We start from the raw sequence: 22,685 nt of genomic DNA, 5'->3' as shown, positions 1-22,685 counted from the left end.
TTGTGGAATGTCGAGAGTAATGAACTGAGACCCTGCCACTAGATTCCGTCCCCTGAACCATGGAGGAAACATAACAGCATCTTATTTAAGGTGGGGCAATTGACCCAGCTGTACAGCGTTACTGATGTAACTAACATGAATTTGAGCAGACTTTGAAGGATGGCAGAAGACGGGAGGACCTGGTGTCGCAAAGAGTCTGACTAAACGATGCAACTGAACGACAACAAATGGACCCAGCCATTAAGAACATAAGAGAAGCCATGTTGGATCAGGCCAATGGCCCATCCAGTCCAACACTCTGTGTCACACAGTGGCCTATATATATATATATACACACATATATACGGTATATACGGTGTGTGTGTGTATATATATATATATATATATATATATATATATATATACGGTGTGTGTGTATATATATATATACACACACACACACACTGTAGCTAATAGCCACTGATGGACCTCTGCTCCATATTTTTATCCAATCCCTTCTTGAAGCTGGCTATGCTTGTAGCCACCGCCACCTCCTGTGGCAGTGAATTCCACATGTTAATCACCCTTTGGGTGAAGAAGGACTTCCTTTTGTCCATTCTAACCCAACTGCTCAGCAATTTCATGGAATGCCCATGAGTTCTTGTATTGTGAGAAAGAGAGAAAAGGACTTCTTTCTCTGCTTTCTCCATCCCATGCATAATCTTGTAAACCTCTATCATGTCACCCCGCAGTCGACGTTTCTCCAAGCTAAAGATCCCCAAGCGTTTTAACCTTTCTTCATAGAGAAAGTGATCCAAACCTTTAATCATTCTAGTTGCCCTTTTCTGGACTATGCTATAAAATGCTTTTTGAGGTGCGGTGACCAGAATTGTCATCTGCAAACTTGGCCACTTCACTGCTTACTCCCAACTCCAAATCATTAATGAACAAGCTAAAGAGCATGGGATCCAGTACTGAGCCCTGCGGCACCCCACTGCTTACTGTCCTCCACTGCAAAGACTGCCCATTCTGCCTACAATCTCCTTTCCCTTCCTCCCCCACAACAGACCCTGTGAGGTAGGTGGGGCTGGAGAGGGCTCTCAGCAGCTGCCCTTTCAAGGACAACCTCTGCCACAGCTATGGCTGACCCAAGGCCATGCCAGCAGGTGCAAGTGGAGGAGTGGGGAATCAAACTCAGTTCTCTCAAATAAGAGTCTGCACACTTAACCACTACACCAAACTGGCTTTCTCTCCTTGAGGAGTTTATATTTCACAGTTCAATGATACAGCTCAATGATTTTTTTGCCAGCAGAACAAACAGACAGCTTTGAGCTAACGATTTTATTTAAAATAAAGCATAATTCTTTTTATTGGGCAAGAACTTAACAAATAACTAATGGTGCAACAAGCTCTAAATGAGTATTCATACTTTTATCATTTCTTAAACTTGAGCAAAATGCGTAATGAATACAATTACGTTAAATCAGGTTTTAAGATGATAGAAAGAATGCAATACAAAACATGAATCCAATCACACAAGATATGCTCGCCAAATGTGAGGTCTGTTCTGATTGGAAGTCAACTGCAGAAACCCTTCATGGCACTTTTGACAAAGAAGGTAAAAATTAGCAAGAAAAAATAAATCTCTCTGACTTTGCTACATGACTGGATTGTCCTCTAAATAGGACATTTTTATAGCAGGAATTCCTTTGTATGTTAGGCTACACACCCTGATGTAGCCAATCCTCTAAGAGCTTACAGGGCTCTTATTACAGGGCCTGCTGCAAACCTCTTGGAGGACTGGCTACATCAGGGGTGTGAGGCCTAGTATGCAAAGGAGTTCCTGCTACAAGAAAAGCCCTGCCTCTAAATAAAGGTATTTGGAACCTAAAGCTAACTCAGATGAATATCAGATGAATAATATAAGGTAAACTCTTGATAACTCTCATTAAAACAATAACATCAAGGTTGAGTCAGACCAATATGGCTATCTACCTGAATCAGATCAAAATTATGAAGAAAAAGAAGATATTGGATTTATATCCCGCCCTCCACTCCAAAGAGTCTCAGAGCGGCTCACAATCTCCTTTGCCTTCCTCCCCCACAACAGACACCCTGTGAGGTGGGTGGGGCTGGAGAGGGCTCTCACAGCAGCTGCCCTTTCAAGGACAACCTCTGCCAGAGCTATGGCTGACCCAAGGCCATTCCAGCAGGTGCAAGTGGAGGAGGGGGGAATCAAACCCAGTTCTCCCAGATAAGAATCCACACACTTAACCACTACACCAAACTGGCTCTCCACACTTAACCACTACACCATACTGAACCTAAAATTAGAACTGTTCATGGTTAAAGAATGATCAGTCTGCTATTTTTTCAGCTATGCTGCCTTGCAAAGTATAACTCTTGAATTTTTGGTCCAGTGCCTAACCAACGGTTGAACTTTACCAAGGTTGGAATTCTAGCAGCAGCTCCTTTGCATATTAGGCCACACACCCCTGATATAGCCAATCCTCCCGGAGCTTACAAAAAAAGCTCTTGGAGGATTGGCTACATCAGGGGTTTGTGGCCTAATATGCAAAGGAGCTCCTGCTAGAATTCCACCCCTGAACTTTACCGAGGTGAAGAAACTATCAACACACATACAAATGATTAAAATCATGACTATATGTCACCTTGAGCAACAAAAGCCATTATACTCAGGCAACCAGCGGAAACTGCTTTGAGAAAGTTCAAAATAGTCACCCCAACTTGGATAGCCCAGGCAAGCCCAGATCTCAGAAGCTAAACAGGGTTGACTCTGGCAAGTACTTGGATGGGAGACCTTGGAATACCAGAGGTGGGAGGTAGGGGCAGGCTTTATTCAGCCACCTCTCTGAATATTCTCCAGGCCCCCAGTAGGAGTCAGCCGCCAGAGGTCACCATGACTTCTAGGTGCACGCACACACACACATGCTCATAAAAATATGAAAACAAAAAAGAAGAGAAAGTTCTAGTTAGTCTGTAATGTTTAAGAAACGCTGAAGAAGAGAGGCCAAAGACCATCACATTCTGAAGAACAAAGCAGCCTAAATATCAGAGGCACCAAGAGAAGTGTTCTTTAAAAGGAGGTGCAATACAGCTTCATTAAATGCTACAGGAACCGCCCTCACAATCAAGAGGGCATTTATACCCCTGAGGTCTACTTTGCTGGTTTTCGTGGCAGGTTTGTCCCATGTGGATTCTTTGATGCCGCTCTACCTACAGTCTGAGCAATTATAAGGTTTCTCCTCTGTGTGGATTCTTTGATGGGAACTAAGGCTTGAGCTCCGACTAAAACTCTTTCCGCACGCTGAACATTTGTATGGTTTCTCTCCCGTGTGGATTCTTTGATGTGTAGTGAGGTTGCTCTGTTGATTGAAACTCTTTCCACACCCTAAGCATTTATATGGTTTCTCCCCTGTGTGGATTCTGGAATGATTTGTAAGTTGGGACTTTTTCCTGAAGCTCTTCTCACACTCTAAGCATTTATATGGTTTCTCCACTGCGGGGGTATTTGGATGGTTAGTAAAGTTGGAGTTGTTAATGAAACTCTTTCCACACTGTAAGCATGTACATGATTTCTCCCTTTTGTGGATTCTTAAATGAGTAGTAAGGCTGGCCTTATGGCTGAAGCTCTTTGCACACTCTGAACAATTATATGGTTTCTCCCCTGTGTGGGTATTTTGATGGTCTGTAAGATGGGACTTTTTACTGAAGCTTTTCCCACACCCTAAGCATTTATATGGTTTCTCTCTTATGTGGGTATTTTGATGGTCAGTAAGATGGACCTTCTGACTGAAGGTCTTTCCACACTCTTGGCATTTATATGGTTTCTCTCCTGTGTGGGTTCTTTGATGGGTATTAAGATTGGCTTTCTGACTGAAACTCTTCCCACACTCCAAGCAATTATATGGCTTCTCCCCTGTGTGGGTATGTTGATGGTAATTAAGACGGGACTTCTTAGTGAAGCTCTTTCCACACTCCATGCATTTATATGGTTTCTCCCCTGTGTGGGTATTTTGATGGTCAGTAAAGTAGGCCTTCTTACTGAAGCTTTTCCCACACTCTAAGCATTTATATGGTTTTTCCCCTGTGTGAGTGCTTTGATGGTCAGTAAGGTGAGACTTCTTAGTGAAGCTCTTTCCACATTCTAAGCACTTATAGGGTTTTTCCCCTTTGTGAATTCTTTGATGTATAGTAACATACTCCTTCCGACGGAACCTCTTTCCACACAATAAGCATTTATACGGTTTCTCCCCTGTGTGGATTCTTCGATGGATAGTAAGATGGCCATTCTGACTGAACCTCTTCCCACACTCTAAGCATTTATATGGTTTCACCTCTGCATGGGTATTTTGATGGTTGGTAAGGTGAGACTTTTTACTGAAGCTCTTTCCACACTGTAGGCATTTATATGGTTTCTCCCCTTTGTGGATTCTTTGATGGATAGTAATGTTCTCTTTCCGACTGAAGCACTTTCCACACTCTAAGCATTGATACGGTTTCTCCCCGGTGTGGATTCTCTGATGGATAGTAAGGTGGATATTCTGAGTGAAGCCCTTTCCACAATTTGAGCATTTATATGGTTTCTCCCCTGTATGGATTCTGTGATGGGAAGTAAGGCTTGAGTTACAGCTGAACCTCTTTCCACATTCTGAGCATTTGTATGGTTCCTCTCTTGTGTAGATTGTTCGATGAGAAGGAAGTAGTCCACTAAATATGGAATTGTTTCCATACCCACACTCTGCATATGTATATGGTTCCTCTCCTATGTGGACTGTTTTATGGAAACTGAGGTACTCCTTCCAAATGAAGCTCTTTTCATACTGTGTGTATTTATAAGTTTTTTCATCAGTGTGAATTCCTTGGTGTTCAGTAAGGTGGTTTGTTTTGCTGAAGCTCTCTCCTGAAGAAGCAATGGACTCTTTCCTGCACATGAAATTTAATTCAATTTCCTGTGCCTCCTCTTCTTCTCTCTTGCTTTCTCCCTCTGTAGGAACACACAGGATATTTAAATAAGAGAGGAATCAGTGAGCAATCGCAATTAACTCCGGTTTTGAAAAAGAGAACGAAAAAAAAAACTTATAAAGAAAGGCATCCCATTCAGACAGTCATGTAAAATAAGGTTTTTGCTCCAACCATTCTATCCCCTGGCCATTTAGAGTTTATTACAGTCCTTTGTTTGGTGAGTTTGCATACCAAGGTTGGATGAGGCAGATTGGAAGGTTACTGTCAGTCATTGAGGATATACAAGGGAAGATAGCACAACAGCCAATTCCTATATTAGATAGCAATCCTAAGCACTTCTACTCAGAATCTTACTCAGGTCTATTACTCACAGGAAGTGGCGGTGGATACAAGCATAGACAGCTTCAAGAAGGGATTGGATAACATCTGGAGTAGAAGTCCATCATCATCTATTAGCCATTAGGTGTAGATGGAATGCTGTGTCTGGGGCAGTGATGCTCTTCTTGGTGCTTGGAGGTGGGGGGGGGGGGGAGACAGTGGGAGGGCTTTTGGAGTTCTGAGGGCTTTTGGAGTTCTGGAGTTCTGATCTACTGATCTACTGATGGCACCTGGGTTTTGGCCACTGTGGATGGAAAGTATTGGACTGGATGAGCCATTAGCCTGATCCAACATGGTTTCTCTTATGTTCTTATTGTTTTTTTATTATTACTATTTTTACTGTTGCATAATCAGGCCTGCTGTCCAACTTCCTATCAAAGGGATGTTGGACTTGATCTGAAATTCATCCTTTTTAGCAGTGACAGCTGGAAGGGAAATGCACACTCTTTTCCACACCAGATTCAACTGAAAGTTTATCCCATTGTGGGAGAGAAGATTCTTCCAGATCTTGGAGACAGCATCGAACACAATTCAGATGCTAGACAACTATTAGAGAAAAACAATTTTAGCCAGAGTGCCACACTGAGATCTATAAGTGATGTCTTTTTTTGGAAAGACAAGGACCTATAGAAGGAGCACTAGAGAATTCCCTACAATGGATAGCTTCTTAACAGAAGCCTGAATATCTTGGTTGAAAAGAAGGAACCTTCTCTCTAAGACCAACTTCCCATCTTTCTTTAGTCCCAAGACAGTGCACAGCAGTAAGATTTTCTGTAGCTGTCCCATATCCCAGGTGGGAGAGAGTAGTAAGCCCTGCCCCCATAAGAACATAAGAAGAGCCTTGTTGGATCGGACCAGTGAGGGTCCATCTAGTCCAGCATCCTGTTTCACACAGTGGCCAACCAGTTCCTCCAGACAGCCAACAACACAGCAAAGAGGCCAAGGCCTTCCCCTGAGGTTGCCACCTGTCTTTGGGATTCGGAGGCTAACTGCCTCTGTCCTCCTCAGTCTCCATGCCTACTAGCCACTGATAGACCTTTCTTCCATCAATCTATCCAATCCCCCTTTAAAACTGTATATTCCTGTGACAACCACTACATCCTCTGTCAGTGAATGCCAACGTTAATCAATGTCTGTGTAAAGTAGTCCTTCCTTTTGTCTGTCCTGAACCTACTGCCCATGAGCTTCATTGGATGGCCTTGAGTGCTAACCTTTTGAGAGAGAGGGGAAAAAAATTCTCTTTTTCAGCTTTCTCTACCCCATTCATCCTGTTCAATATATACAAAAGCCCTTTTGTGGTGGAAAAAGGGAGCACTCAGATTGGTTGGGATTGTACTGCATCAGACTTTGGCCCGTCAAACCATCAGCCTAGGTCTGTTGCATTCCATTCACTGAGGGTGGGAGGAGGGCAACAGCCACAGAAAGCCTTCCTCCAATGGGCTGAGAGTTCCTGGATCTTCCTGGGGAGTGTATAAAAGGAAGAGAAATGAGCCGAGCCCCTCTGTTTGGAGCAGCTCTGCTTTCATTTTCCTGGTAGTCTTAAAGACGTTGGTTGAAATACAGGAGATGGTTCTGGTGAGTAAATTGCTCGATAGACTAATTGCCCCAGTGAGATCACAAAAGTGTGTGTGTACAAACTGCGTTTGTTTGGCTGCTTTGTGTGAGAGAAAGTGCGTGTGTTCACTTTAATTTAGTGGCAGTGCAGTCAGTTGCTGGGGAACAAGGAAATGAAGACTGTATTCAGGCGAACAGCAATGTTGTATTTTTATTGCCGGGGGGGAGGGAGAGGGAATGGGAAAGTCTCCTGGCTCTACCCCCAAAGTCCTCAGGTATTTTCTGAGTTGGACCTGGCAACCCTACAGCCAAGCTTGGTTCTGTCAGTAAAAGGCTGGGGGAAGAGGCCCTTTCCAGGCCTATTTTGATGACACCTGACTGGGCCTGGCTGCTTGCTCCTGTTCAGAAAATACAAGAACCACCCCCCCGGTGATATACTGGCTATTAGTATATTTAGTAAAACATTTTAAAGAAGTCCTATAAATCTTTTTAAACGTATTATAAAGAAGTTCAGCTTTGCAAGAATGCAAAGAAAAGTCCGTCCAACAAGCACCTGGATGTTGGCTCATTTCATAAAAAGTTTTCCTCAGGAGTATTTTTTTTTTCTCAAATAGCTTCTTATTACAATTCAGTGTTAATACTGGGGAGCCAGCCAGGTCTTGGCATCTTCTCTAAACATATGCAAAAGCCTTCTGAATTTGTTTGGCAAAATGCTCTCTGCAATCTCTTTATTTTCTCAGATTTTCTCATCTTGGAATAAACCATGGTGATTATAGCAAGCTATGACACAAAGCTGGATGGAAGTGGATAACTTTTAAAAAAAAAATTCTTGCTGATTATCAAGAACTTGTCTCTCAATCTCACTTAAAAATTTATATTATTTATACTAGAAGCAAGGCAGTCCCTAACCGGACGCAAAAGCCTTCTGGATTTAGCTGGCCAAATGCTCTCTGCGTTACATTTTTATTAGAAGCCAGTTCTGAGCCTCTTTTCTAACCAGATTCAAAAGCCTTCTGAATTTTGATGGCAATACCACTTAAGTGTTTAATTTAAAAGTAAGCCAGTCATGAACCTCTTCTCTTAGATGCAAAAACCGTCTGAATTTTACTAGGGAAACGCTCTCTCCAAAAGGCTTGAAAACTAATTCTGCTTAAAGAAAACTGATCTATGCAGCTCCAGGCAGCTGCATCTTGGATATCTCTTTCTTAAAGGTAGTGTAAAACACAGAGATGTAGTAAAGTTTCAGTGATATAAACGGTGTTCATAAATGGTGTTCCATTAGGAAGGAGTGGCCAAATTTGCTCATTGTAAGAGCCACATAAAATAAATGTCAGATGTTTGAGAGAAGGAAGGAAGGAAGGAAGGAAGGAAGGAAGGAAGGAAGGAAGGAAGGAAGGAAGGAAGGAAGGAAGGAAGGAAGGAAGGAAGGAAGGAAGGAAGGGAGGGAGGGAGGGAGGGAGGGAGGGAGGGAGGGAGGGAGGGAGGGAGATAGTTGGGGAGTGGAAAAGAGCAACTTTAACTTTAAATGCATTCTCCAAGCCACTGGCTTGGCTTGGAGGAGCCGCTAAGCGTAAAGTGATACACACTGAGACACAAAAATCCCAGCCATGTCCAGGCTGATGGGGCTCTGAAGTTGCTGAGACCGAGAGGGGAAAAGATCTTGGGGTCATAGTGTTTTAATGTTTCCAAACTGAGCTAGGAGGAGGAAAGGCCAAAATAAAATATTTTAACAAATAAATAAATATTATTACCCAGAGAGGCTAGATTCTGGTAATTCTCCTCCATGACTTCCGTGTATAGATTCCTTTGGGCCAGATCCAGCAGTGCCCACTCTTCCCCTGAGAAGTACACAGCCACGTCCTCGAAGGTGACCAGACCCTGGAAAAAAGAAGGCATTCTTTGCTCTTCACAGAAAACCCAGCAGGACCCAAAGCTGCCTCAGGAACATTCAAAGCTTTCCTAGCGGGCAGATCTCAGAGAACGACAAAGAGAGGGGTTACTCCAGTCCGCAGGGGGAAATGCAGGTAGACGCAAGCAGGTGGAGTTTCCCCAAAACTTCCTTCCCTACCTGATCCTGATGCATGGTGACTGTTCCTACCGCAACAGAAAAAGGCCCAGAATATTCCACTTGCGTCATTTCAGTGCCTGTGAGGAGATGGGAAAAGAAGAAAAGATTGGATTTATCCTCCGCCCTTCACTCAGAGTGGCTTGCAAACTCCTTTCCCTCCCCCTCCCCTCAACAGACACCCTGTGAGGCAGGTGGGGCTGAGAGAACAGCTCTGACTGAGAACTGCTCTTGAGAGTACAGCTCTGAGAGAAATGCGACTGACCCAAGGTCACACCAGCAGCTGCACGTGAAGGAGTGGGGAATCAAACCCGGTTCTCCCAGATTAGAGTCTGCACTCTTAACCACTACGCCAAACTGGCTCTCATGGCTGTTGTTACGTTATCTTGTTTACCGCTTGGCCAAATTCAAGTGATTTTTCTATTTAAAATGCTGTGTTTTGAGAGCTGTGCAGCCAAAAAAGAGCAACGCAGACAATGGGGCAGGAATAAAGGTATAAACCTCCGCGAAAACCAGCCTCCACATTCAGTTTACTAAGACTGTTAGCAGTAAAATTTCTCAAGTAGTCACCAACAAATTTGTGCGCGTTTCGAGAACTGGCATGACATGATGGATGCAGAGTTGGACAAGGGACTTGAGAGACCTGGGTTCAGATTTCCCCCTTCCATTATGGAAGCTCGCTGGGTGAACTTGCGTTCATCACCTGCTCTCCACTTGACCTACCTCACCAGGCTGAGGTTGTGAGAAAAAGGGAGGAAAATCGAGAAAAATGTTCTAAGCTGCTTTATGTTCCAGCTGGGGAGAAAAATTAACACGTGGAACTCACTGCCAAATGAAGTAGTGGCAACTACAAGCATAGACAGCTTCAAGAGGGGCTTGGATGAACATATGGAGCAGAGGTCCGTTAGTGGCCATTAGCTACAAGGTATAAGAACGTAAGAGAAGCCATGTTGGATCAGGCCAATGGCCCATCCAGTCCAACATTCTGTGTCACACAGTGGCCAAAAAACCCAGGTGCCATCAGGAGGTCCACCAATGAGGCCAGGACACTAGAAGCCCTCACATTGTTGCCCCTCCCAAGCACCAAGAATACAGAGCATCACTTGCCCCAGACAGAGAGCCAGTTTGGTGTAGTGGTTAAGTGTGCGGACTCTTATCTGGGAGATCCGGGTTTGATTCCCCACTCCTCCACTTGCACCTGCTAGCATGGCCTTGGGTCAGCCATAGCTCTGGTAGAGGTTGTCCTTGAAAGGGCAGCTGCTGTGAGAGCCCTCTCAGCCCCACCTACCTCACAGGGTGTCTGTTGTGGGGGGAGAAGATATAGGAGATTGTAAGCCGCTCTGAGTCTCTGATTCAGAGAGAAGGGTGGGATATAAATCTGCAGTCTTCTTCTTCTTCTTCAACAATAGGCTGTGGCTAATAGCCACTGATGGACGTCTGCTCCAGATGTTTATCCAATCCCCTCTTAAAGTGGTATGGGGCAGTGATGTTCTGGCTTCTTGGTGCTTAGGGGGCAACACTGGGGGGTCTTCTGGAGTTCTGGCCTCACTGGTGGACCTTTTGATGGCCCCTGGGTTTTGGCCACTGTGTGACACAGCGTTGGACTGGGTGGGCCATTGATTGAGTTGACATGACATGGCTGCTCTTAGGTTCCCATGTTTTTACACAGCCTCCAACCAGTTCCTCTGGACAACGAACAACAGGGCCTATAGGCCGAGGCCTTCCCCTGATATTGCTTGCCTCCTGGCTCTGGGATTCAGAGGATCAGTGCCTTTGAACGTGTAAGTTCCCTTCCATCACAATGGCTAGCAGCCATTGATAAATTTATCCTCCACAAATCTGCCTAATTCGCTTTTAAAGCTGTTTGTTCCTGTGGCCACCACTGCAGCCTCCGTTACGTGGGTGATCATTCTTAGAGGGAATCATGGAGGAACATGGAATCTGAGAGAATAGTTCTGCCATCGATAAAGCTAATAAATTATTTTTCTTACACGTTAGATTTTAGCTAGTACCGCACCTCTTCCCCCCTCCCCAACACCAGATCGCGGCATCTGGATCGTGGCGATTCAGCACTGCTGATACTGTTAGCAGCATTCAATACGGTCGGCCATGAGGTGTTGGCACACTGCCTTGCCGACACGGGGATTCAGGGATTAGCCTTACAGTGGCTGACCTCCTTTCTCCATGGTTGGGGACAGAGGGTGGCTCTCGGGGGGGGGGGGGATTGTCCCAGCAGCATCCACTAGAATGTGGAGTGCCGCAGGGGGCAATCCTTTCCCCTATGCTATTTAATATCTATACGCGCCTCCTCACCCAGATGGTCTGAAGCTTTGATTCCTCCAGATTTGATTCCTCACTCTTCCCCAGAAAGACAGCTGGGTCAGTCACAGATCTCTCAGAACTCTCTCGGCCCCTCCAAACTCACAGGGTGTCTGTTGTGGGGAGAGGAAGAGAAGGCTATTTTAATTCGCCACAGGGTATTGATGGAACTCTCTGTCTGGGGCAGTGATGCTCTGTATTCTTGGTGCTTGTGGCGGGGAGGGGGGGCACAGTGGAAGGGCTTCTAGTGTCCTGGCTCCACCAGTGGACCTCCTGATGACACCTGGTTTTTGGCCACTGTGAAACACAGAATGTTGGACTGGATGGGCCATTGGCCTGATCCAACATGGCTTCTCTTATGTTCTTACATCTGGGGCAGTGATGCTCTGTATTCTTGGTGTTTGCAGGCGGAGGCACAGTGGAAGGGCTTCTAGGGTCCTGGCCCCACTGATGGACCTCCTGATGGCACCTGGTTTGTTGGCCACTGTGTGACACAGAGTGTTGGGCTGGATGGGCCATTGGCCTGATCCAACGTGGCTTCTCTTATGTTCTTATGTTATATAGAGTGTTGGACTGGATGGGCCGTTGGCCTGATCCAACGTGGCTTCTTATGTTCTTATGTCTGGGGCAGTGATGCTCTGTATTCTTGGTGCTTGGGGTGGGGGGACAGTGGGAGGGCTTCTAGTGTCCTGGCCCCACTGGTGGACCTCCTGATGGCACCTGGGGTTTTTTGGCCACTGTGTGACACAGAGTGTTGGACTGGATGGGTCACTGGCCTGATCTCTTATGTTCTTATGTTAGGAGGAGGAGACTGGATTTATATCCCGTCCTTTACTACCCAAAGGAGTCTCTGAACGGCTTACAAACTCCTTTCCCTTCCCCTCCCCACAGCAGACACCCTGTGAGGTAGGTGGAGCTGAGAGAGCTCTCCCAGAACTGCTCTTGAGTAGAAGAAGACTGTAGATTTATACCCCGCCCTTCTCTCTGACTCAGAGGGGCTTACAATCTCCTTTATCTTCTCCCCCCACAACAAACACCCTGTGAGGTGGGTGGGGCTGAGAGGGCTCTCACAGCAGCTGCCCTTTCAAGGACAACTCCTCAGATAGCTATGGCTGTCCCAAGGCTATTGCAGCACCTGCAAGTGGAGGAGTGGGGAATCAAAGCCGGTTCTCCCAGAATAGCTGTGCTGAGAACTTGTGACTGACTCAAGGTCAAATCAGCCGGGTGCATGTGGAGGAGTGGGGAATCAAACCGGGCTCTCCCATGCACTTAACCACTACACCAAACTGAAAGGAAGGAAAGCTGCAGTAGTGCCCATGAATCCTTACCCACTGAACTGGGAGCTCCATCACTTTCCTGCCTTATCCCCTGGAGGAGGACACTTTGTCTGGGGTCTGAAGAAGGCTTCTCTTTTCCTTTGGACAGCCCCTGAAATGACAGTAAAGAAGTAAGAAGAGCCAGGAGATAAGGAACCATGCAGTTAAAAGTCTATGATGGGGCCAAGGCTTAGCAGAGAGTGTCCAGCTAGTCCAGCATTCTGTAACAAACAACAATCCACAACAGGTATGCAGAAATGTAGCTGGTAAAGCATTTCTCATCTCCATGCCATACGAAATTTCTGCAAGACCCTAAGAAGAGCCCTGCTGGACCAGACCATCTAGTCCAGCATCCTGTCTCACACAGTGGCCAACCAGTTCCTCTGGAGGGCCAAAACCAGGGCAGAGGCCTTCATAAGAACATCGGAAGAGCCCTGTTGAATCAGACCAAAGGTCCACCTAGTCCAGCCTCCTGCCTCACACAGTGGCCAACCAGTTCCTCTGGAGGGCCAAAACCAGGGCAGAGGCCTTCATAAGAACATCGGAAGAGCCCTGTTGAATCAGACCAAAGGTCCATCTAGTCCAGCCTCCTGCCTCACACAGTGGCCAACCAGTTCCTCCAGAGGGCCAACAACAGGGCACAGAGGCCGAGGCCTTCCCAAGCTAAGAACATCAGAAGAGCTCTGCTGGATCAGACCAGTGGCCCATCTAGTCCAGCATCCTGTCTCACACAGGGGCCAACCAGTTCCTCTGGAGAGCCAAGGACAGGGCAGAGAGGCTGAGGCCTTCATAAGATCCTAAAAGCCCTGCTGGATCAGACCAGTGGCCCATCTAGCCCAGCATCCTGTCTCACACAGGGGCCAACCAGTTCCTGTGGAGGGCCAACAACAGGGCAGAGAGGCTGAGGCCTTCATAAGAACATCAGAAAAGCCCTGCTGGATCAGACCAGTGGTCCATCTAGTCCAGCACCCTGTCTCACACAGGGGCCAATCAGCTCCTCTGGACAGCCAACAACTGGACCTAGAGGCTGAGGCCTTCCCCTGAGGTTGCCTCCTGGCTCTGGGATTCACAGGATTAGTGCCTCTGAATGTGGATGTTCTCCTCAGCCACCATGGCTAGTAGCCACTGACGGACTTACTTCCATGAATCTACCTAATCCTCTTTTAAAGCTGTTTATTCCTGGGATCCTCACTACATCCTCTGGCGGCGACTTCCACATTTTAATCACTCTGTGCAAAGTAGTCCTTCCTTTTGTCCGCCTTGACTCTACTGCCCATCAGCTTCACCGGATGCCCTCGAATTCTAGTATTTTGGGAGAAGGAAAAGTGTAGTTCTCTGTGTCCACTCTCTCCACCCCCTGCAAATTTTATAAACCCCTCTCACGTTGTGCTCCTTCTAAGTTGAGTTGGTGTGAACTAACTAGGGTTGCCAAGTCCAATTCAAGAAATATCTGGGGACATTGGGGGGTGGAGCCAGGAGATTTTGGAGGCGGAACCGGAAGCAAGGGTGTGACCAGCATCACTGAACTCCAAAGGAAGTTCTGGCTATCACATTGAAAGGGACCACTGCACACCTTTTAAATCCCTCCTTGGAAATAATGAAGAATGGAGCACCTTCTTTGGGGGCTTTTTTGAGAGCCAGTTTGGTGTAGTGGTTAAGTGCGCAGACTCTTATCCGGGAGAACCGGGTTCGATTCCCCACTCCTCCGCTTGCACCTGCTGGAATGGCCTTGGGTCAGCCACCTGCTGGAATGGCCTTGGGGAGGGACGGTGGCTCAGTGGTAGAGCATCTGCTTGGGAAGCAGAAGGTCCCAGGTTCAATCCCTGGCATCTCCCACTAAAAAGGGTCCAGGCAAATAGGTGTGAAAAACCTCAGCTTGAGACCCTGGAGAGCCGCTGCCAGTCTGAGAAGACAATACTGACTTTGATGGACCAAGGGTCTGATTCGGTATAAGGCAGCTTCATATGTTCATAACTTTCGTAGGAGATGTCCTGTAAGAGCTCTCTTAACCCCACCTACCTCACAGGGTGTCTGTTGTGTGTGCGTGTGTGGGGGGAAGGTAAAGGAGATTGTGACTGCTCTGAGACTCTGAGATTCAGAATATAGGGCAGGATATAAATCCAACATCATCATCATCATCGAATTGGACCCTGTGGTCCAATTTTTTTGAAACTTGGACGGTCTTGTGAGGAGAGGCATCGGATGCTATGCTGCAAATTTGGTGCTGCTACCTCAAAATCAGTCCCCCCCCAGAGCCGCAGATACCCGCCAGTCGGTCTCTATAGGGAATAATGGAGTGCCCAGCAGACATTCCCCTCCCCTCCCTCCGCTTTCTGTTGACTCTGAAGCAGGGGGAGGGCCTCCAAAACGGGGGATCCCCTGCCCCCACCTGGGGATTGGCAACCCTAGAGATAACTCAGTTTTTTAGCCTCCAGCTCACGCATTTTTGTCTTCCCTCAGGAAAAACGGCCCCAGAGCAAACTAATTTGTGCAGCAGCTCACAGCTTTAATGCCAGTACCTCACAAAGTAGGGTTTTTGCTCACAAGACTCCACAGCTCAAAGGGACCATGCTCATGTCCCCCCTGAGTCATCTCTTCTCAACTGAAAAGTCCCAGACTCTTCGGCCTTTCCTTCTAGGGAAGGTGCCCTAACCCCCTCATTGTCTTACTTGTCCTTCATCACATACAAGATCAATCTGGGGAAGGGAACTTTTGACTCTCAAAATGTCATACCCCCAAATCTCGTTGGTTCTCTGAGGCACCACTGGATTTGAATCTTGCCAAAAAAGTAAGATTTTTTTAAAATTAATTATTGACATGGCCACTTGGCAGAAGCTTGCTGAAAGGCTTACAGACATTTCAGGTGGTTGTGAGGAAAATCGTAGCGCAGCTTAATGGCCAGCTGCGGCCCTGAAGTCACCACTGCTACAAGAAGTGAGAGAGGCTGAGTGTTCATACGTGAAGTCTGACGGAGGAAGAAGATATTGGATTTATATCCCACCCTCCACTCGGAATCTCGGGGTCTCAGAGTGGTCAAAATCTCCTTTACCTCCCCCCCCCCAATACACAACAGACACCCTGTGAGGAGGGTGGGAATGAGAGAGCTTTTACAGCAGTTGCCCTTTCAAGGACAACCTCTGCCAGAGCTATGGCTGACCCAAGACCATTCCAGCAGGTACAAGTGGAGGAGTGGGGAAGAAGAAGACTGTAGATTTATATCCCGCCCTTCTCTCTGAATCAGAGACTAAGAGCAGCTTACAATCTCCTATATCTTCTCCCCCCACAACAGACACCCTGTGAGGTGGGTGGGGCTGGAGAGGGCTCTCACAGCAGCTGCCCTTTCAAGAACAGAGGCTCAGAGTGGCCCACAATCTCCTTTATCTTCCTCCCCCACAACAGACACTCTGTGAAGGGGGTGGGGCCGAGAGGGCTCTCACAGCAGCTGCCCTTTCAAGGACAGAGGCTCAGAGCGGCCTACAATCTCCTTTCCCTTCCTCCCCCACAACAGACACCCTGTGAGGTGGGTGGGGCTGGAGAGGGCTCGCACACCAGCTGCCCTTTCAAGGACAGAGGCTCAGAGCGGCCTACAATCTCCTTTCCCTTCCTCCCCCAGAACAGACACCCTGTAAGGTGGGTGGGGCTGAGAGAGCTCTCTCAGAAGCTGCCCTTTCAAGGACAACCTCTGCCAGAGCTATGGCTGACCGAAGGCCATTCCAGCAGGTACAAGTGGAGGAGTGGGGAATCAAACCTGGTTCTCCCAGATAAGAGTCTGCGCACTTAACCGCTACACCAAACTGGATGCAAGAGCGCTGTAGGCATCCTTTAGCTCCTTGGAACATGGGAAGAATAAAAAGTGAGTGTGGAAGGGGCCCCGTCTATAACCTTTGCTCAGGAGTCACTAAGGCCACCCTGGAATCACCTATTACATTTCCTGCACTCTGGACCTCCCAGAATGCAACTCTCTCACCTGCTCTTCCTGCATTTTGTCCTCTGCCTGGCTCAGGAGGAAACCTTCCGCTAGGGCCACCGCTTGGGAACTGGTCTCCGGCCCGCATTCCCTGACCCAGCTCTCCATCTCCGGGGGCAGGACAGCCAGGAACCGCTCCAGGATCACCAGGTCCAGCATCTCCTTCTTACTGTGTCTTTCTGGCTTCAGCCACTGGCAGCAAAGATGGTGGAGTCGTCTGCAGGTCTCTCTGGGCCCCTCGACCTCTTGGTAGTGGAAGTTCCTGAAGCTCTGTTGCTGGATACTGGAACTGGTGGAGTCCTCACCTACAGCCTTCTGCACTGTTCTTTCCCAGAATCCCTTGTTTTCTCCATCCTCCATGGCCTCAGGAATTCCTTCTGCTCCACACCTGGCAGAGGCCTCGTCTTCTTCTGTCTTCCAGGAGAGAGACAAGCAGAGATAGAAAGTTCTTCTACCTGTTTCTTCCTTTCCAAGAATATCCAAAGGGGCTCTGAAAAGCACACAAGCTGCTGTGTGACCAAAATACGATGCTCTCTTAGTAGACAACCAAAAGAGGATGACTCTATCTGGCAGCGGAACTTCTAACTGTGGGAAATGAGAAAAAGACAAAAGAAAGAGTTCTTTCAACTGCGGCCCACAGCCTGAAGCTCTCCTTGGGTTGAGAGTCCCAAGGTAGAAACCTCAGTGGTGCCCGGTTGAATCAGACCAACGGCCCCTGTATCCCAGCTCCTTTTAAGGACATAAGAGGAGCCTTGCTGGATCACACCAATGGCCAGTCTAGGGCAGCATCCTACAGCCAATCTTCTCCCTCTCTCTTGCTTCCTTCTGCATAACAGCTTGCTTTGGGAGGTTTCCTCAATCGCACAGGAGGCTTCCTCAATCACACAGGAGCAAAGCCTCTATTTTCTCCATTGGCTGAGGCTCCTCCCATGGGGAGGAAGGGGAAGAGGGATGGCCTCTGCTTTGCAGAAAACTGGTTTTCTGGGTTACACCTCTGAGGATGCCAGACACAGTGGCTGGTGAAACGTCAGGTCTCACAATGCCAAGGCCACGGCCACGGCCACATAGCATGAAAATCTACAACAACCCATTTATTCGACTGTTTCTGTAAAGAATGAATATTGGCATGTTTGTGTTCCAAGTATTCTGAGTGTGTTTGAATTGTCAAGTTGAGTTACAGGAGGATTTTCACGGTTTTCGGTGCCTTCCTCATCGCCCTCTCCCCATGATTCTCACTTTTGTCGTCAAACCTCCAGATCTCCCAGTCTTACATCAGATCTCCCAACAGCAGCATTCTGTCACTCTGGGGTGGCCAAGCTGTAGCTGGGGAGTCACGTGTGGCTCATTCACACATGTCTGTAGCTCCTGAAGCTCCCACCCCACCAGCCAGCTTGGAGAAGACATTCCTTCTCTCTTAGCGGAGCCAGCCGGCAGTTTGGAGAATGCATTTAAAGTTAAAGCTGCTTTCTTTCCACCCCTCCCTCTCTCCCTCATCTATTTCCCTTCCTGCCTTATAATAATAATAATAATACTTTTTATTTGTATCCCGCCCTCCCCGCCAGGGCAGGCTCAGGGCGGCTCACAACATACAAATGGAGTACACAATAAAACCATACATAGTGATTACAGTTATAATTATAAAATCATCATTAAATCAATTTACAAGTTGTATTAAAATTAACATTGTGGTGCCTTAGAATCATAGACCACCAAGGTCATCTAGTCCAACCCCCTGCACAATGCAGGGAACTCACAAACACCTCCCCCTAAATTCACAGGATCTTCATTGTTGTCAGATGGCCATCTAGCCTCTGTTTAAAAACCTCCAAGGAAGGAGAGCCCACCACCTCCCGAGGAAGCCTGTTCCACTAAGGAATCGCTCTAACGATTCCTGCAATGCCACTGAGGATGTTCTCCGCAGCTGAGAACGAAACGTCTGGAAGAAAAACTTTCTCCAGTAGAGCACGGCACTTGAGCCCGAAAGATTCTACAAACCCTAATGGTCAGGAAGTTCTTCCTAATGTTGAGTCGGAAACTCTTTTGATTTAATTTCAAGCCATTGGTTCTGGTCCTACCTTCTGGGGCCACAGAAAACAATTCCACACCATCCTCTAAATGATAGCCCTTCAAATACTTGAAGATGATGATCCTATCACCTCTCAGCCGCCTCCTCTCCAGACTAAACATGCCCAGCTCCTTCAACCTTTCTTCACAGGACTTGTTCTCCAGACCCCTCCAAACTCCACACTTTCCAGGTTCCACCTCTCCAAATCTGCAGATGTTTTCCAACACAGAGCTGGCCACTTGAGTTCAGTTTGGGACCTCATGCCCCCCCCCACTTCCGTCTCTGTCTCCATTCACCATCCAGTGTCCCCCCCCTCCTTTTATGGCTACGTCCTTTCACCCAAGTGCATTTGGAACTCACCAGACAGCCAAGTCCAGTTCAAGAAATATCTGGGAACTTTGGGGGGTGGATCCAGGAGACTTTGGGAGGTGAGGCAGGAGATATTGGGGTGGAGCCAGGAGCAAGGTTGTGGCAAGCATCACTGAACTCCAAAGGGAGTTCTGACCATCACATTTAAAGGGACCACAGACCTTTTAAATGCCTTCCTTCCATAGGAAAAAATGAAGGATCGGGGCCCCTTCTTTTGGGGGCTCATAGAATTGGTCCGATCTTTTTGAAACGTGGAGGGTTTTTTGAGCAGAGGCATCGGATGCTATGCTGAGAATCTGGTGTCGCTACCGCAAAAAACAGCCCCCCCCCCAGAATCCCAGGTACCTACCAATCAATTCTCCATTATTCCCTACGGGAGTCGTTCTCCATAGGGAATAATGGAGTGCCCAGCAGACATTTCTTCTCTCCCACTACCCACCCCGCTTTCTGATGACCCTGAAGCGGAGGGGGGGGGGTGTCTCTAAACCGGGGATCCCCTGCCCCCACCCGGGGATTGGCAACAGAAGTTAAACAACTACTGTGATGGTAAACAAAGAATATAATAACCAATTAAAAAGACTCTCATATATTTGAATGCTCAACATTTTAAAATTTACAAACTTCATATCCCAATAAATATTCATTCATATATTTCCTATTATAAATTAGGCATGCTTCATATTCCAATAGAGGTCCAATAGTAACCTTGCCTATTGCAAAAAAAAGTCATGTTTCATATTGCAAATTAGGCATGCTTCATGTTGTTAAAGAAGCCCAAGGAAGTACTTCTTCACCCAAAGGGTGATTAACATGTGGAATTCACTGCCACAGGAGGTGGTGGCGGCCACAAGCATAGCCACCTTCAAGAGGGGTTTAGATAAAAATATGGAGCAGAGGTCCATCAGTGGCTATTAACCACAGTGCGTGTGTGTATATATATATAAAAATTTTGCCACTGTGTGACACAGAATGTTGGACTGGATGGGCCACTGGCCTGATCTAACATGGCTTCTCTTATGTTCTTATGTTCAATATTAGCATATCCATATTGCAAACCAACCCTACAAGACTGGGGTTGCGGGGGGGGGGGGGGGAGGTTGCCTGGCTGCTGCGCTCCTCCTCGCGAGAAAGCCCCAGCCTACTTTTTCCAGGGGGGGGGGAGAAGACGACGCTTCGAGGACTGCAGACCCTCCCCAGAAAGCCCAAGAGCGAGGCCCTTGCATGCAAAGGCCCCGGAGGGGTGGGGGGCAGAGACGGCTTGCAGTGCAGAAAATGCAATACCAAACCAGCCCTAGAACGACCATAAAAGCTTACCGGAGTCGCCCAAGTTGCAAGAACTGGCGGAGTTGCAGGGAATAATCGGGGGCCGGGGGATACATTCCGGATCCTACGAATTCCCCCCCCCTTTATCCCCCCCTCCCCAAATAGTGTTAAGTCAGTCGAGCTCTGCTTCCTAGAGAGGCAGGAAGGCGCGCCCTTCACTGATCTACCCCTTTGTCCATTATCCCCCCCGCCCCAGCAATCAATCTTTGCAAAATGGGCTTTGCATTTTCGGGGGTGGGGGGGAGTACAAGGCTTTCCCCCGCTGTAGGATGCAGACTGGCCAATCCCCAGCTCCCAGCGGGGGTTCTTCCGCTTTCCCAGGCTTCTTCCCTTGGAAAGGCTTCCTCTTGGGATGGGGTGTCTGTGTTCCTTAGAAGAAGTTGGCAGCAACTCGTGAGTAGAGCCCCCAGAAACCCGCGGGGAAGAAATGTCCGCTGGGCACTTCATTATTTCCTATGTGGAGATCGATTCTCATAGGGTGTAATGTGGAATTGATCTGGAGGTATGGGCAGGGGGGGCTGTTTGTTGAGGCAGAGGCACCAAATTTTCAGTATGGCATCTAGTGCCTCTCCCCAAAATACCCCCCCCCCAAGTTTCAAAACGATTGGACCAGGGGGTCCAATTCTATGAGCCCCAAAAGAAGGTAGCCACAGTGTATGTGTGTATATAACATTTTTTGCCACTGTGTGACACAGAGTGTTGGACTTGATGGGCCGTTGGCCTGATCCAACATGGCTTCTCTTATGTTCTTATGTTCTTAAGGTACCCCTATCCTTCATTATTGACTAGGGAAAGGAGGCATTTAAAAAGGTGTGCATTAGGTCCCTTTAAACGTGATGGCCGGAACTCCCTTGGAGTTCAATGATGCTTGCCACACCCTTGCTCCTGGCTCCGCCCTCAGTGTCTCCTGGCTCCGCCCCCAAAGTCTCCTGGCTCCACCCCCAAAGTCCTCAGATATTTCTTGAATTGGACTTGGCAACCCTAGTAGGATGGTGGAGGACGGAGGGTAAATGGAGCATTGGTTTTTCTTGAGGGGGGGCGGAGTTAGAGCAAGCATGTAAGAAAAGGTGTTTGCCAATCCCCAGGTGGGGGCAGGGGATCCCCGGGTTTGGAGGTCCTCCCCCCACTTCAGGGTTATCAGAAAGCGGGGTGGGGGGGAGAGGGAAATGTCTGCTGGGCACTCATTATTCCCTATGGAGACCGATTCCCCATAGGGCACAGGTGGCCAAAGTGGCTCTTTCACACATATTGTTTAAGTTTATTTCAATTTATATCCCGCCCTCCCCACCGAAGTGGCTCAGGGCGGCATATTGTGTGACTCTCAAAGCACCCTCCCCCCACAAAAATCAGTAATCTTGGAGAAAACATTTGTCTCTTTAAATCACTTCTCCAAGCCAAGCCAGCCAGAGGCTTGCAGAATACAGTTAAAGTTAACTTTATTTTCTTTCCACCTCTCCTACCTCACCCCCTTCCTTCCTTCCTTCCTTCCTTCCTTCCTTCCTTCCTTCCTTCCTTCCTTCCTTCCTTCCTTCCTTCCTTCCTTCCTTCCTTCCTTCCTTCCTTCCTTCCTTCCTTCCTTCCTTCCTTCCTTCCTTCCTTCCCCTCTCAAGTATCTGTCATTCATGTCTTGTAGCTCTCAAACATCTGATGTTCGTTCTGTGGCTCTTACATTAAGCAAGAGTATAATGGAGAACTAATTTGTAGGTGTCTGGGGCTCTGGGGAGGGCTGTTTTTTGAGGTAAAGGCACCAAATTTGCAGCATAGCATCCAATGCCTCTCCTCAAAAGACCCTCCAAGTTTCAAAAAGATTGGACCGCAGGGTCCAATTATATGAGCTTCCAAAGAAGGTGGAGGGTTACATGAGCCCCCATGTCTCCTGGCTCAACCCCCCCAAAGTCCCCAGATATTTCTTGAATTGGACATGGCAACCCTACCCATGCTCCTTCCAGCCTCTCTTTTGTCTTTCCAGACTGAGCAAGGAGGGAGCTGGACTAAGGGTGCCAAGCGTCAGGTAGGGCCCGGAGATCTCCCGGAATTACAACTTGTCTCCCGGACAGAGAAGAAAACGGCTGCTTTGGAGGGTGGCTGCCCTGGGACCAACTTCAGGTCTAGGCTCCTGGAGTTTGAACTTGCTGAGACTGAGCGGGGGGAAAAGATCTTGGGGTTGTGGTGGAGGGTTCAAAGAAAGTGCCAACCCAGTGTGTTGGGGGTTAAAGCAGGAGTCAAGTGGCACCTTTAAGACCAACAAACGCTGGTATGTAAGCTTTCGTGTGCTCTTAAGCACACTTCATCAGATGAGGAATGAGGCACAGTAAGAAGAGCTACATACAGCTGGTGGGGTTTAGAATGCAAAGAGGTACGGAG

At 47.7% G+C, this 22,685-nt stretch overlaps 2 protein-coding genes across 2 annotated transcripts in view; both read right to left on the bottom strand.

Moving 5' to 3' along the window:
• Positions 1 to 22,685, bottom strand: part of LOC132571070 (zinc finger protein 436-like) — a 342,318-nt gene that overhangs the window by 120,526 nt on the left and 199,107 nt on the right. The window lies entirely within an intron of this gene.
• LOC132571723 (zinc finger protein 665-like) overlaps positions 3,213 to 22,685 on the bottom strand; it is a 45,868-nt gene continuing 26,395 nt past the window's right edge. The window contains exons 3-8 of the mRNA XM_060238519.1: positions 16,565 to 16,978; positions 12,610 to 12,709; positions 8,966 to 9,042; positions 8,649 to 8,775; positions 5,684 to 5,768; positions 3,213 to 4,977 (exon numbers count right to left, since the gene is read on the bottom strand). Coding sequence (XP_060094502.1) covers positions 3,213 to 4,977; positions 5,684 to 5,768; positions 8,649 to 8,775; positions 8,966 to 9,042; positions 12,610 to 12,709; positions 16,565 to 16,978 — 2,568 coding nt within the window. The remainder of the gene's footprint in view (positions 4,978 to 5,683; positions 5,769 to 8,648; positions 8,776 to 8,965; positions 9,043 to 12,609; positions 12,710 to 16,564; positions 16,979 to 22,685) is intronic.

Source organism: Heteronotia binoei, chromosome 5 (genome assembly GCF_032191835.1).
Source record: "Heteronotia binoei isolate CCM8104 ecotype False Entrance Well chromosome 5, APGP_CSIRO_Hbin_v1, whole genome shotgun sequence".
Classification (NCBI taxonomy): Eukaryota; Metazoa; Chordata; class Lepidosauria; order Squamata; family Gekkonidae; genus Heteronotia; species Heteronotia binoei.
Note: the sequence above shows the minus strand (reverse complement) of the source record. Positions and strands in the feature narration are given on the sequence as shown.